Source organism: Pimephales promelas, chromosome 9, assembly GCF_988280905.1.
Source record: "Pimephales promelas chromosome 9, fPimPro1.hap1.1, whole genome shotgun sequence".
Classification (NCBI taxonomy): domain Eukaryota; kingdom Metazoa; phylum Chordata; class Actinopteri; order Cypriniformes; family Leuciscidae; genus Pimephales; species Pimephales promelas.
Window position 1 is genome coordinate 23,811,384 of NC_142777.1, and position 15,433 is coordinate 23,826,816.

A 15,433-nucleotide genomic window follows, 5' to 3' on the forward strand; every position below is an offset into this window, starting at 1 on the left:
CTGGGAAGTCCAGAGAAAAAAAGGGGTGTATTGGAGAGGACGCACAGAGCAGGTGGCAAGAGAAGGCCAGTTTATGAGTTGGAGACATAGTGTATGCTGTCATTTCTCCAGGAATCAGCAAGCTGTCAGTTTCTAAGTTCTCTGAGGCATGTGATATCACTAGGTGTCTCCCAGGGGGAATGAGTGCAAATCAAACAGGCAGATAAAGATAAATCAGCTTGCGTCCAACTGGCTATAAATAACCTGACTTGAGCTCTCGCTGGAGCACGGAGCACTTCACACCAGCCACTCTGACTGGGATCAGAGCAAAGAGAGCGACAGGAATGAGTTAGTTTGTGTGAGTACACAATCTCACACAAATTATTTTCAAAAGTGTGTGTATTAGCATTAAGCTTTGTCAGCTTTGGAACTCTCTGCTGGAAAATTATTTACTTTCTTATTTGTATGTAAACTACCTCATCAAATTTCTCTTCCCCTGTGACTCATTACTCAAAGTCTCTCTCTCCCACGCTCTCTGTCTCCCTTTCCAACTCCATGACTCTACGACCCAGTTCCGAAGTGTCACAGAAAATAGCAAATCAACAAAATATAGGGTCCCAGGTGTACCTGCCAACAGAATCATCCTTGTTTATGAAGCATCAAAGAACAGCAATATTAGTCCATTCCTCTGAAGGACGAGCCACCGGGGAGGTAAACTGGCTCTTCATAAGCTCTATATGATTTATTCTCACAGTAACTAATCTGTCTGTCTGTCTGTCTATCTAATATATCTATCTAATAAGCAGTGCTTGTCCATTAAAAAAAATAAATAAAATTGCTCAGAATTTGCGAATTTGATTTCAACCATGTTGCTAAAGAGTCAATGAGGTTGCTAAGGTGTTGTGAGTGGTTGCTAGGGTGTTGGAATACACCATGTTAGGAGGGAGAAACTGTATGTTTTGATTATAGCATCAAGTCCATAGCTCAAACGATAAGCTACTATATGGTAGTAGGTGTGCATAACTTTTAGAAAGAAGCTATAAATAACAGAAACAATAAGAGTGATGATTGCCTCACTTTTTTATTCTCTCACAGCCTTCTCTACTCGTCCCTCCAAGGTGTATTCTTTGCCTTCTGTTAACCTTAAATGTTGAAAGTGTTTTGAGAGAAAAATATGTATGTCTAAGGTAAGAGTGCTTCAAATGGTGGTTTTATTCCCTGTCTGTCTGGGCTTCTTTATCCATCTCCTCATATTTAGCCATTGATCTTTTTATAACGGAGGCTTCTTGCCAGGCCCACTTGATGGATCACTTCATGTTCAGTTCAGGTATAACAAACGCAATCGCTGTCTATTCAGCAGAGTTAAAAACAAAAACAATCAAAAGACAAGTTGCTCATCACAAAGAACCACTAGATGTGTGTATAATGAGTCAATCGCTCAGGTCCAGTGTTTCTACAGGATTTCCACAAAGGCATTACAGGTGTGTGTGTGGACATGAATGAAACTTTCATGACATTTCTAATACTATTTTTTTTATGTTTTAGAGAGAGGTCTTTTATGCTAATGAAGGCTGCATATATTAAGTACAGTAGAAACAGTAATATTGGTAAATAATATTACAATTTAAAATGACCATTTTCTAATTTAATATACTGCAATATATATAAATCATTCCTGTAATAAAGCAGCAGCCTTTTCTCAGGATACTTTGAAGAAAAGAAAATTCAAAAGAAGAGAATTTATTTGAAATAGAAATCTTTTGTTGCATTATAAATGTCTATATACTGTAATTTTTGATCAATTTAATGTGTCCATGTTGAATAAAATGATTAACCCCAGACTTTTGAATGGCAGTGTAATGTTATGGAGTGTAATGTCACAGAGTCTACGTTGGGGGGTCTGTTGGAAAATGGTCTAATGGGTGGATGTAAGTAGGCAGGATGTAGACTCACCTCCAGCACACGTCCACTGATGTATCTGTTGCATGTTTCACACTTTATCCCAAACTGGGCATGGTAGTCTGACTCACAGTAAGGAATACCGTCTCTGTATGCAAAATAAGACTCACATGAATTAACACATTCTTATACGGTTACCAAAAATAAAACACAGGAGTGTAGGTCATCTTTCTTGAGCACCTCAAAATCAGAGTGACACAAAAGTTCCTAACAGGAGCAGCTGCTTATCAAGAAATCAAGTATGTACAGTATACATCCACATTACTTTTAAAAAGTTTGAGGTTGGTAAGATTTTTGAAAGAAGTCTCTTATGCTCACCAAAGCTGCATTTATTTGATCAAAAACACAGAAATACTTTCACAATTGAAAATAACTGTTTCATATTTCAATATATTTTAAGATGTAATTTATTTCAGGCCTATTTTGAAGGCCTAGTATTGGAACTGAATGTGTGAATATTTAGTGATTAAACATTTGTTAAACGAGCAGAGTTAATGTGGTTATAAAAATTAGAAACAGGCTGCTTTATGCAACACAATGTGTGTAATGTTTCGGTTGAACATAAGCCAACAGAAGTGGTCACTCACTTGCTGATGTACTCCCCGGTCAGGACCAGGCCACAGGTCTGACACCTGAAGCAGCTGACGTGCCACTGTTTCTCTAACGCCAGCAGAGATTGACCCTGTTTGATCTCCTCCTTACAACCTGCACAGTCTAAAAAGAGTCATGACTCATGAGGAGGGATAGTGAGGTTATATAATGGACTTTAGGCTGACACGTCTTTCCTGTGTCCTGTCGGACTTGACAGGTTTATAAAAAGCATATGATTACATATCAACAATTGTTATAAAGATTAGATTTTTTATATATATATATATATATATATATATTTTTAATATACAAACACATACTTCCTTGAGCTGTGTAGGCTGTGTAGGGCAGCATGATGTTTGCCTATAACAGGATTTTGACCACAAAAAGGTCATTGCATCATTTGTTTTTATTTGGAGGATGTTCAGCTATATTTAGATTGTTTGCATCCTAACCCACAGCTTAGATTTCTTCAGTTTACCTGTCTGATCAATCAGATCAATCTTTAGACATAGACAGGTATTACAGAACGCTTTCACGGTTCTATTGCAACCATTTCTTTCCTCCTTTTCCCTGTAGAAGCCGTGATTCAAGTTGAAGTGAAACAGATAACAGATCATTATTATTTTGAACTGAATGACCTTTTATGAAGCACCTTGAAAAATAAATGAATAAGCTTTTGTTGTCATTTAAAGACATCAGTTTCTGATGTTTTCGTTACATGAGGTGACGTGGCAAAAAAGGGACCATTCATTAAAAGATTATTTAAAATTAATGTTACTACACTATTATGTTGACTTAATTGTGATGGAAGAAGTAATATAGTTCCCATCTGTAAACACACAAAGCTCAGACACTCTTCACCTCTGGCCTTGATAAAACATCACAGCGTTCTGCCTTTGTTTACCCAGTCACTACACACACTCTAATCTGTTGAACAGGGGTCTGTCCTCTCCCCTCAGAGACATCCATGCCAATACACTAAATTTCACACAGCCACCATTTTGATTTTGAAAGCGAGGCTCCGGTGGGAAGAACCCCCGGAAGTACAGATTTTACTGTATATAGTCTAAGTATGAAAAGAATGTATTTACGTTTTGTAGAATAACTAATTTCTATATTAAACACAACAATACGCCATCGCATTCGCGACTCCTTTGATTAAAGACGACACTTCCAGTTTTCTTTCCACCTGAGCCATTTCAAAATGGCAGCTGCGTGAAATCAGTGTATACAGCATTTTGGAGGGTTATAGCTCCTGGGCCTTTTGAAAAAAGTCTGCCGAAAACACTCAAGAAATTGAAAATAACGAATGAACACACACACACACACACACACACACACACACACATGCATGTTTTATGGGGATGTACTGTACTGTTCTATGCTCTTACACTAACCCTACTCCTTAACCTACCCATCACAGAAAACTGTCTGTATTTATACATTTTCAAAAAAACAAAAAAACAAAAACACCACTTAGTAAGATTTACAAGCTGATTTCCTCATGAGGACCAAAAAATACTTTGTGGGTATTTTTTGTCCCCATAATGTGTGGTTTCTCTGGCCTAACACATACACACTCACACATTTGGACCACGTTATGCAAATGTTTAAATTGAGGGGAGAGACTCACGACTGGGCCCATGGATTTTGATTGGCTCATTGGAATTAACCAGCTTGAGGGAACATTGCTGACAGACACATTCTTTACCCCTGAACGTCACTCTGTCCCCGATTGGAAATGGTTTCCTAGAGAGGGAAACACAGACAGATAACATGTTATTAAACATAGCACACACACATAGCCTAAAAGTAATCCCGATAAATATATAAATCAATTGTCAAATAAATCTGGAATGCTTACAATGAAGACTAAATTACATAGTGGAGAAAAGTATTGGCAGGTTCACACAATGTAGGCAAAACTTATCTACACACACTCCACCAAATTACTAATACATTGCAAGATTTAGGTTTCAGGGCACTTTTAATTTATCAAAAGTGACAGTAAAGAAAAATACGTTTACAGTGTTAGGAAAAAATACATACTATGGTAGTCAATGAGGAATGAGATCTGTTTGATTAAAACATTCTTCCAAATATCCTTTGTGTATAGCAGAACAAATAAACACATAAGAGGTTTGGAACAACATGAGGGTGAGTAAATACTGACAGAATCTTCATTTTTGGGTGAACTAACCCTTTAAAGAAGGCTTCATTACCCACAAAGCATCAAGCACAGACCAGAGCCGGCCTGTAATGACGCCCCAGCTCTCACTAATGCTGTCTTCCCTTCAGACACACTCAAGATACAAGCATCACTGAAATAAAGAGTCAAAATGACTGGTATCACATACCTTAAAATTGTAATGACTTAAAATTTATGAGTAATGGGGTATATAAGGAAGGACAAAAAACTCATTTTAGTTTTTCTGGTGAGCACCATTGCTTTGCTGATCTACCAGAGAATCCAGTATAATCCAACCTGGACCATCTGGAAATTCATTGTAGATTAAGATGGTCTTTGGGCTCTTCCTCACTATTCTTCCACCATCTTTTACCAAAGGCGAATGCAAACCAAGAACAAGGCCTTGTTCCACTGTATACATAAGCTTAGATCCTGTTTATGGTGAATAGATTATGCTTTATGTTGATAAATGCATGTGTCTCTTTAGAGCACATGACCGCATGTCTCATGACAGCTCGCATAATCCATTGTGTCCACAGCACTACTTTATCTGCTTAGAAATCAGCATGACTGGAAGCTTCTACACTACGAGACAAATCCTATTACAGTAGACTTTTCCTCCACTAATGCAGCAATTATGAAACAATCCATTTACATTAAACCATGACCTTAGAGGAACACCAGCTCTGCCACTTTATAAGATTACAGAACAGGTCCTTTAAAAACAGATTCTGTATTATTTCTGCCACACTATCACCGTCAATGGCATATTGATCTGTTTTAAATTTACTTAGAACACATGGAGTTTTTATTTATTAGTATTAAATTAAGATTAATGCAGATGTCAAGAGGATATACTATTAAGCACTTTTGGTTTTCAGCTGGAAATTTAGCATTTGTGTATCTTAATACTACATGGTGCAGTGTCACATTTGTACATAAACACACAAACCAACACACTGTTCACTGGGCTATGTGAAGTATGGCATGACAGACTCCTCCAGTATTGAGACCACACACAAAGATGTCTTTGAAATCGACAGGGAAGTGGGCAGACAACAAAAGCTTACAAAGCCTGTGTCAGACACATGGGTGGAAAAATTCCTTTAGTTTCTCCAGTGTTTCAGTATGGAGCTAGGGCCATCACGATATCAGATTTTTCACATCACAGTTATCGTGGCCAAAAAAAAAATCACGGTAACGATATATGACGATATCTAAAGAAACCTTGAAAAAATAATGTTATCAGTCAAATTAATCTTGTTTGTTTTTTTGTTTTTGTGTGTGTGTGTTTAAGAAATAACCAGGGGATAACCACTGTCAAGTTCAACAGTATTATAAACTAATACCTTAACCTGTTAAGATGCATCCCCATTACTTTAAAATCGCATTAGAGTCAGTCGAGTGATTGAAATAACGTAATTGATGTGGCTCCTTATCACAGAATGAGGCAGAAATGATATAATTTTATAGCATTCTGTACAGTGGTAATGGCTATGCTAATTAGCATTGCATTTAAATACTGTATAAACTTCCGAAAATAACAAAGATGGCTTTAAAAACACAGACAACCATTACTGTTAAAATAGTGTGTTAATGGGCTCTATGTACGGCGGTATTTCCGGTGAAGACGTAAGGATGCTCGATAACTTCCGCCGATCGTAGAGTCCAATGCAAAACCGAGAATTTATATTGAATTTTATACTCCATGGTTATACTAAAGAAACATTAGTCACGAAAACAGATAAAACAGACACCCCTCGTTGTGTTAATGCTTCTTTTTAAAATTATATTAAATAAACATAACTATATATAAAATTACATCTAAATGTACGTTTCGTTTCAAAGACGGGAGGACAGTTAATGTTGAAGACTCTGCCATAATCCCGTTTTCCTCGGTTTTCCTCCACTTTAATCTCCACAACCGGAAATGGACGAGCATCCTTGCGTCAAATGCGGAACTTATGCATGCATATAGCCCATTTTCTGGATTTCCTGGAACATCAAAAATTTAATAATAATTCTATGGGTCTCGCTTGTAGACTTTCTGCGTGAGGGCGCCCTCTGGTGTCGAGTATGAATGAAACAAATTACATATGAGAGTTTAATTCTCCATAATGCTCACATCGCCCTATTTTGGATAATAATACAACAAAAATATTCCTCTCTAAAGATTTTTGAAGTACACATTCAAACGTTTTTATCCGAATGAGCACACTAAATGCCTCAAGGGGTGTAAATAAGACAAAACACAGAAAGGCATCAGCAGTTGACAGGTTAATGTAACATTTCCAGTTGCAGGACTAGTAAAATATTTGTGACTTACTCTCTCTATAGTGGTGAAATCTACAAGATGATGGTTGTGGAGTGTGGGCATTTGGAGAGTCTTATCAGGCAACATGATTTATGACAGATGGCAGCGTTAAGGTGTAATATGTAGGGATGTGAAACTGGTACTGCCGCTGGATTATTTACTTGTCATATTATCCTATGTGAACTATTCATTTATAATATAACAGTTATCGCGATATATTGTCACACCCTTAAGATATCGATATTTCATGTTTTGAATATAACAGTTATCGTCAATACCGGTATAGCATGTCACCCCTAGCTGGAGCCAATAAGAGCAGGGTCTCAGGATTTACTCTTACTTTTTCATTCTCTCTGTCTCTGTATTTTAGGCCTCCTCTTTCACACAACCTACTTCATTCTATATTTGTATGTGAAAACTGTGTGGGCTTCCTCATGAGGCTCTGTGCATGTCTTTCCGTGCAGTCTTTAAGTGACCTTGGCATTACCGCCACATCACACTCCCTCCAGACACGCACAGCATTGTCAGCTTTTCCTGCTCTTTAAAAATTTACAGTTTTCATGCTTTGCTGCTTTTATTCTGTCCACGAACACAATATTGCGACTCTTTCAGGACAGAACAATTATGCACTAAAGTTTAACACATTTCTTAAATTCTTAAAAAATTCATGAAATTTGTACACACAAAAAATAATTGTATTCATATTTTTGTATTGATAACAAGTAAAATAGCTATGTATAAAAAGGGAAAAATACTAATCAAGATGGATTTCATTATGGAACCAAATTGACTAAGATAATAAGACCTCTGTTTCGAAATTTAGGCCTATAAAGGCCTATAATGCCATACAGAAATAGTTGCACTGGCATCAAAGTATTCAATATTTCTAAGGGGTGTAACATGACTTATGAATGATCACTGACAGCACTACTGGGACGGTAGCCCACTAAATCTAGAGCTTGGTCTCCACTCAGATGGTCTAAATATTAAATGTAATATAATCTAGCTCTCCCGTTGACTGTTTACTTCTTGGTCAGGGCGATAAATGTTTAGGTTACTCCTGCCAAGAGCATCCCATTGGGCCATTTAGTAGCCCAATTGGCAACACAGTCCAACAAAGCAATCCCAGTCCTCCATGAAAATGTTTTTTTTCCAACCCACATAAATTCACCACGCGGTGTGCTCTTTTTTGGTGTACTAATGAACTATAAGAAGAGAGGAAAAGTTATTTAGTGGAACTAATTTCCTGAAGATCAGAACAGATCAAACAGACAGTAATTACAAATGGGACATAACAGCGACACATTAGCAGCTAAACTCACAGCTCTCCAGCAAATTCACTAAGCCCAGCAGTGTGTTCAAAAAAGCTCAAAAAAGAATAAAAAAAGAGAGTAATTTCACCCAATGTGAATACTAAAGCAGTACAGTAAATGTAGAAAATATCATGTTGTAGCAAACCCATTTTTACTACAAAAAAATCAATGGGATTCAAATATCATTGTGTCAGTGTTGGCCAGACAGATAATTGGTCCCCGCAGGGATGTCTTACAGTACCTCTTAATTTCTTGCTCGCCTGTCCGAGAACAGGCCGTACATGAAGGACAAAAGATGGTGCTTTTCCACCGCTGCCTTTAACTTTATTTGCTCCTTTCATTCTGTGATGCAAATATTCACCGCAGCAGCTTCTCCATTTACACTTTTTCTCCCTTCTCTGCTTACTTTCTGGGCACTACTGCATATTTTGAGCCACAAACCTCAAATTTCTTCCGCATGGACTCATGTTACAATATCCTGCTCAGTTCTGCATTGATCACTCCATCTCCACTTGTGGTATTATCCTCTATAGAGCAATTTACACAGGGTCCAAAGTAAACAGCAAATTCAAGTAGCAAATTCGAGTAAAAATTTGCTTTGATGAGTACATTAAAGTAAGTTGAAACATACTGCATGCATTAAATCACAATAACTATAGTCTGACGCTGCTTTTTTAATATCTGACATGAGTCAATCAAATTAAAGACAAACAAATCATCTGCTAAAGATAAATGACCGTCAGAAATGCAGGAAAAAAATATGAGCAAAATCACAATGCAAATTTTCTCTATTAGAAAGGTTACTTAAACGTTTTACTTTTCCTGGACAAAAAGTGAGAGAATGTGGCAAGATAACTCAAGAGTTCACCTTTGCCTTTTCACTTTTTTCATGTGGTCCATCAAACCCTTTAAATGCAGTTAAACCGAAGAGATTCCTTAACTCTAAACTCTTTTTCTTGTCACAGACTTTGAATTTCTTTCAAAGAAAATGATATAAATAGTAATACCAGCTGTCTTGGAACATCGCTTGGCTGATGAAATTAGAAGACCAGAACAAAATGTGGTATAATTGCTTAGTTTATAGATGAGTGGGGGTGCATATAGATGTCAGCGGGTGATTTAATGAGTTTCAGTCTTCAGCACATTAGTAAATGAGCATCATTTACCAGCATCCCACCAGAGCTCCCTCAAGTTTAATCTGTCTGATGGATCCATTTCCACAATGGCATGTTAGTAGTCTATGTAGTAGAGGGGCTCACCTGCACACACTGCAGACGAAACACTGTGGATGATATGTGCGGCCTAGTGCAGAGACCACCTCCCCTGAGATAAAGTCCCCACAGCTGTCACACTTTGTGCCGTACAGGCGCTGGTAGTCTGCTGTGCAGATGTACTCGCCACTCTTCTGGAAGAATCCAGAATGTGCCAAATCACAGCCACACACTGGCAGAAAGAGAGAGAGAGAGAGACAGGAACAGAAATCAACATGAGATCATTGCCATGACATTTATAGTATAGGAAATAACAGGGAGAAAAAGAGGGAACTGAATTAAGGATGTTGCAAGTCAGGATTGAACTTGTCTTGCCAAAATAAGCACCACAGCTCAACACTTGATATACCATATTTTTATAGGGCTTGATTTAACACAGACAAAAAAAAAAACAACAAAAAAAAATTGTTTTTAAGACGAGTGATTTTTTTAATCTAGTTTCAAGTAGAAAGACCTTATTTTTTAGTGCATCAAGCCATGGTACATGGGCAAATAATTTTTGTATTTATCGACACATACTAGAAGTAAGAATACCTTTGTAAGCTTCTTCTTATGCTGACAGATATAAGTAAGTCTTTTACCCCCGGGTGAGATGTGACACTGCTGCAAGTGCATGACCATTTCAGCATGCAAGCCGGTGATCACATGCATGCATGCCTGTGAATATCCCTGATCTCAGCAGGACTCAAATGGCTTACGGTTACCACATGATACACACACGTTCAAACGTACACAAACACGCACACACGTGCACATGCACACAGTCTCCCAGCCCTCAACATCCATCATCCTTGCAATGACAGATGTGATTGGCTCATTGAATTGGCAATGATTGCCTTTGGCAAAATGTGTCACCGTACTGTAAATCATTCATTCAAAGTCAAATGTCCTCGTAAGTCATTTGTATGTCTTCTCAGTCCTGTATTCTGAGACACGAGGATTGAAGGACCTTCTGAGCTCAGAGAATTAACGGTAAATTGTGAGATGAAATCTGATGCTTGATGATTATGATAAGGCCTCCATGATTCTCATTGGTTGGCTTCTGATTGAAAGAACCCATGCAGGAGTGAAAATACTTTCTCAAAGCGCTTATCTGTCCTGATGATATCACTATGTCATTGAACTGCTGCTGTAACACTGAATAGCTGCAAAAGTTGGGCAATTTTATATATACAAAATATATATATATGAATGAATGAATGAATGAATGAATGAATGAATGAATGCCTTTATTGTCATTGCATGTAAGTACAATGAAATTAGAGCCACTATATCTGCAATGACACTATATATATATATATATATATAAACTCTTCTAATAATATACCATTTTTAATAATATACAGCAGATTGTCATGTGTTTAATTATTTTAGATCATAAAAATAATATTTTACTGGTGAGATTTATAAATATTACATAAATCATAATAAAGAAATTGAATAGAGGCAGAATAAAAGAATAAAAATAGCCAAAAGACTGACCAGAATAGTTATATTGCCAGTGGACACTAGGACTGCTGGGAAATCTTCACTGTGGTCCAGCAGATTCAACAGAACTGGGACTTCAACAGTCTTTGGCAGTGTAACCACATGTGCAGGGAAATTATAGCCCTGCTGTGAATGCCTGTGTGTATGCGTGTGTAAGATAGACACTGTGCCAGGCAGCCGCATTTCAGACAACCACAAAACAATGGCATGTTGCTTCAAATGGCACAACTGGATTAAAACCCTGCAATCAAAGAGAAAACTCTGGAGCACATGACATTTGAAGCCTAATGGAAAAGGAAAAAAGGAAAAGGCCTTTTCAACTCAAATAACTTCCAGAGACAGACATAATTAACATTTCTGCAAACTCAATAAAGCAGTGGCAAAAACTTACAGATAAGAAACATTAGGGATACACAGAGGGGACATCTCGTTCTCAAGTTGTTTTGTAACAGCTATTCATAATTTAAAGTAGTAAATGTTAGCTTCATTGCAAGCTCTTTGCAAAACGTAGCTAACGACTGAAGCTAGGCTAATTAAAGGGGCTCGTGTTTCTGGCACAAAAACAATGAGGGTTGATAGCATTAGACTTGAACAGATATATATATATTTTTTTTTAAAATAAAGATTTATTAACAGAAAAATATAGTTAAGTTAGAAGTGCAACAATGGTACTTTTCTCTAATTGCCTCCTTTTCAAGCACAGTATGTGCCACTTCAGACATGAATGTCAGACAATAGCTGTCAGTTACTGAAACGAGGACTTGTTATTCCATGATGCTGTTGGCTCATGGAGTTCCCAAGCCGACAGCTCTTCACCGAGACATAGAAAACACAGACATAAACGCTGGGCCACGAGGTACTGAGAGAGGGTTTAGACTAAGAGGGTGAGACAGCATGAACTCAGACCCAGAGGGCCCGTGCTTTGTTCTGGAGCTGTGCCTGTATCCCTGTCCACAAGACAATAATCCTGAGCTCAACAAGAGGGATGAGGATGATGAAGCTCTTCGAGGTTCAGCGTGAACAATATAACCAGAGGCCTTTTAGAAAGAGATGAACCGGTCACTGCTGGTCCCTGCAGAGACGCTGAAAGGCCAGATAGAGTAATGACGATGTTCTTGTGAATATTCGGATTTCACCATGAGAGCACATTCACAGAGACTTCATTATATTCCTGTAGCAGTGGATTGATTAACTAGTGGTATGTAAGATCAAAGTATTTAACCCAGTTATATAAAATACAGAAATGAAAAATGTGTCCCAAAGAGATGATTCTACCCTCTCAGAAAAAAAGTTCCAAAGCGACTGGGGCAGTAGCCTAAGGTACAAAAGTGAAAAGGTAGATCAGTTTACCTAATTTACCTCTAAATTGTATATATATAAATGCACATACTTTAATTGTACATATGAGTACCTTTTAGCTTTTGAATCTTAGGGTAGTGTCCCAGTGACAGAATTGTCCCTTTTTTTTTCTGACAGTGTTCCATATCAAACTTCCATATCTCCACAGGAGTGTGTTATGACAATGGAAGAATGATTAACACACACACACACAAACGCATGCACCATATATATATATATATATATAATTAAGCTACTGCATTTATGATTGAATGAAATGGATTGATCACTAACTGTTTTTTTTTTGTTTGTTTGTTTGTTTTTTTAATGGACTGGTCAAATAATTAGTAAGGAACATTTCAGGTCTGATAAAAGGCACACAAAATAGCAGTTCATTGGCTGAGAGATTGGTGGGAGGGACGTCCTCTTTCACAGTTGCCATAGGAATCCTAAACCTTCCACGGTTGCCCTAGAGACAGCAGGGTCCCATACAAAATGCCTGAGGTGTGAGACTGCTTATTTGTGTGGCTGTTCAAGTCACTTTTAGATAACAGACCATCTTCATGCCATATGGAAGACATGACTTAATTCTAACAGTAATGTGTACAGCAACATGGTGTAGTTTGGCTTCAGGATCCTGTTCTGAGATAGGGTGTGTCTGCTCGGGCTGGTGTAAGGGGTTTTGATGGCTTGAAGTAACTTCGTTTAAATTAGGAGCAGATGGATAGTCAATGAACCCCGCCTAAATATCATCTTAACCCAAAACTGAATGTTCACTTTTATAATTTATAATAATTTTATTATAATGAAAAAAATATGTATAATACAAATAAATAAAATAGGTAAATTATTTTTTTTTAATTAAGATCTTAAGGTTCTGCACACAATTTGAGAGTGAAAAAATTCTTGCAATACAGATCAATTTGAATTTAATTGAAAATATTTCTCTTCAGGTTTATACATCTAACAGGACATATCATATCACACACATGACGGGCCAAACAGAAAATAATTACTTGCAAGTTTGTTATGAATATATAAATGTAAATACAAATATAGATACAAATTCGAACATTATAATATAAGCCTGAAAATATAAATGTAAATGCAAATAGTTATAAGGAGATACACACTAGTACTGATTCATTCATGCTGTTTGTGAAATTACAGTCTGACAGCAAGATTTTAGATGATTGATTCAGTCTGGATTAATTAGTTTACTCATTCAACTCATTCATATAAATTCAGGCTTATAAATATACATTCGGATTTGTCACTATATATTTGGATTTACATTTATATTTACCAGTCACAACTATGTAATTATTTGCACATCATGGATTTATGAATGCACCGCTCATTTTAAAATCTTGCCGGTCTACTAATATTTGTGACATCACTGCTCAATCGCTCATAACTTTCCTTAACTCTACAATAAGTAAATCCACATCACCAGCTAATTTGACAGCAATGCCACAGAAATATAAGGAGCAACTGAAGTTTAAACACACACACACACACACACACACAAATTCTAAAGATTTCTCTGCTGCATAAGGTCTATAGAAGCAAGTCTCACCCATAGGCAGAATGTATATAATGCTGCTGGGCAAGGCTTAAGGCCCATTCTCACCAAGGATGAGAACTAAAACAATACACATACTAAAAATCATTCTCAATATTAAAGAATATCAGAGTTCACACCTCAGCTACAACGATAATAGCACAGAGAAACAAAATCATTGAAATCATTTTCAGAGCAAATATTATTCAGCCGATGAAAGATAAAATCATTGACAGACGATCTTTGTCCAATACTGAGTTCTCCACTCTCAAACATCGTCTAGTTATAAGCTAACTTATAACAAACAAAGTGTAGACATTATGTAGGTTAAAGAGATTCACTCAGCTTCATTGATTATAGCGGTACTTGATTGCGATAAATTGAAATGTGAGACAGCTTTTTAGTGACTGCACGCTTTTCAAATTGGCATGCCATGACATATGCATACAGCTTGCTTTTCTGTTTGAATTGTGGTTTGTGAATGTAGCCACTTTAATAACAAACAATTTATTGGAAGTGTCTATGGTGGGATGTTTAGGTTGTTGCTATAGATGACAAGTAACTGAAAACTACACTGATGTGTTTTTTTTTTTTTTTTTTGAGGAAGTGCATGTCCATAGCCTTACTCTGGAGTTGGTTCACCCTCCACCTATGGTCTCATCATCTCTCTCTCTCTCTCTCTCTCTCTCTCTCTCTCTCTCTCTGTGTGTGTGTGTGTGTTGAGGCATTTGCTGCTCAGTACTGTGGTCATTAAAACCAAACTGATTAAGGACCAGCGGGGGATTGCTGATTATGTATTTATCAGCAGCCAACAGATGCAATTAAAATTCCCTTCTTCAGTACTATCCAGTACCCCAAAACCCAATACACTTGCATTGCCCCATCTCATCTACTCAACCCTCAATCCACAATCCCCCACCCGCCCCCACCCTTTTAACCCTTCATTTCATTGCATAAAGTGGTGCATACATTTTGTCATCTTCATTTGTCCGGCTTGTCCTCGACCCATTATCAGGTAAGCCAGAGAGAGAAAGACGTCTCATTCTCTGCCTACTCTTTCTGTACTGTAGTCCTTCTCTTTTATAATCTTCGCCCTTTCCAAAACATTTATGCTGAATTTATATAAACAGTGGGGTTCAAAATTCTGAGACTAACAGAAAAATGCAATTTAAACCTTAACTTTATAATAGTTTAATTTTTTCGACTACAAGTAAGTTAACATCGGCAAACAATAATAAATGCAACAGAAGTATAATTGTTTATTGTCATTTCATGTTAATCTCAGCATATAGTAATTCCATTAAAGATCAAAAGTTGCATCAATTAACATTAGTTAATGCACTGTGAACTAACATGAACATGAACATTTTTAACTAACATTAGTAATAACCCTAATACTAACCCTAATAAATGCTGTGACACATA

At 37.1% G+C, this 15,433-nt stretch overlaps 1 protein-coding gene across 1 annotated transcript in view; it reads right to left on the bottom strand.

The window, feature by feature from the left end:
- ablim3 (actin binding LIM protein family, member 3) overlaps positions 1-15,433 on the bottom strand; it is a 61,556-nt gene that overhangs the window by 21,270 nt on the left and 24,853 nt on the right. The window contains exons 3-6 of the mRNA XM_039664562.2: positions 9,607-9,790; positions 4,166-4,281; positions 2,526-2,652; positions 1,933-2,026 (exon numbers count right to left, since the gene is read on the bottom strand). Coding sequence (XP_039520496.2) covers positions 1,933-2,026; positions 2,526-2,652; positions 4,166-4,281; positions 9,607-9,790 — 521 coding nt within the window. The remainder of the gene's footprint in view (positions 1-1,932; positions 2,027-2,525; positions 2,653-4,165; positions 4,282-9,606; positions 9,791-15,433) is intronic.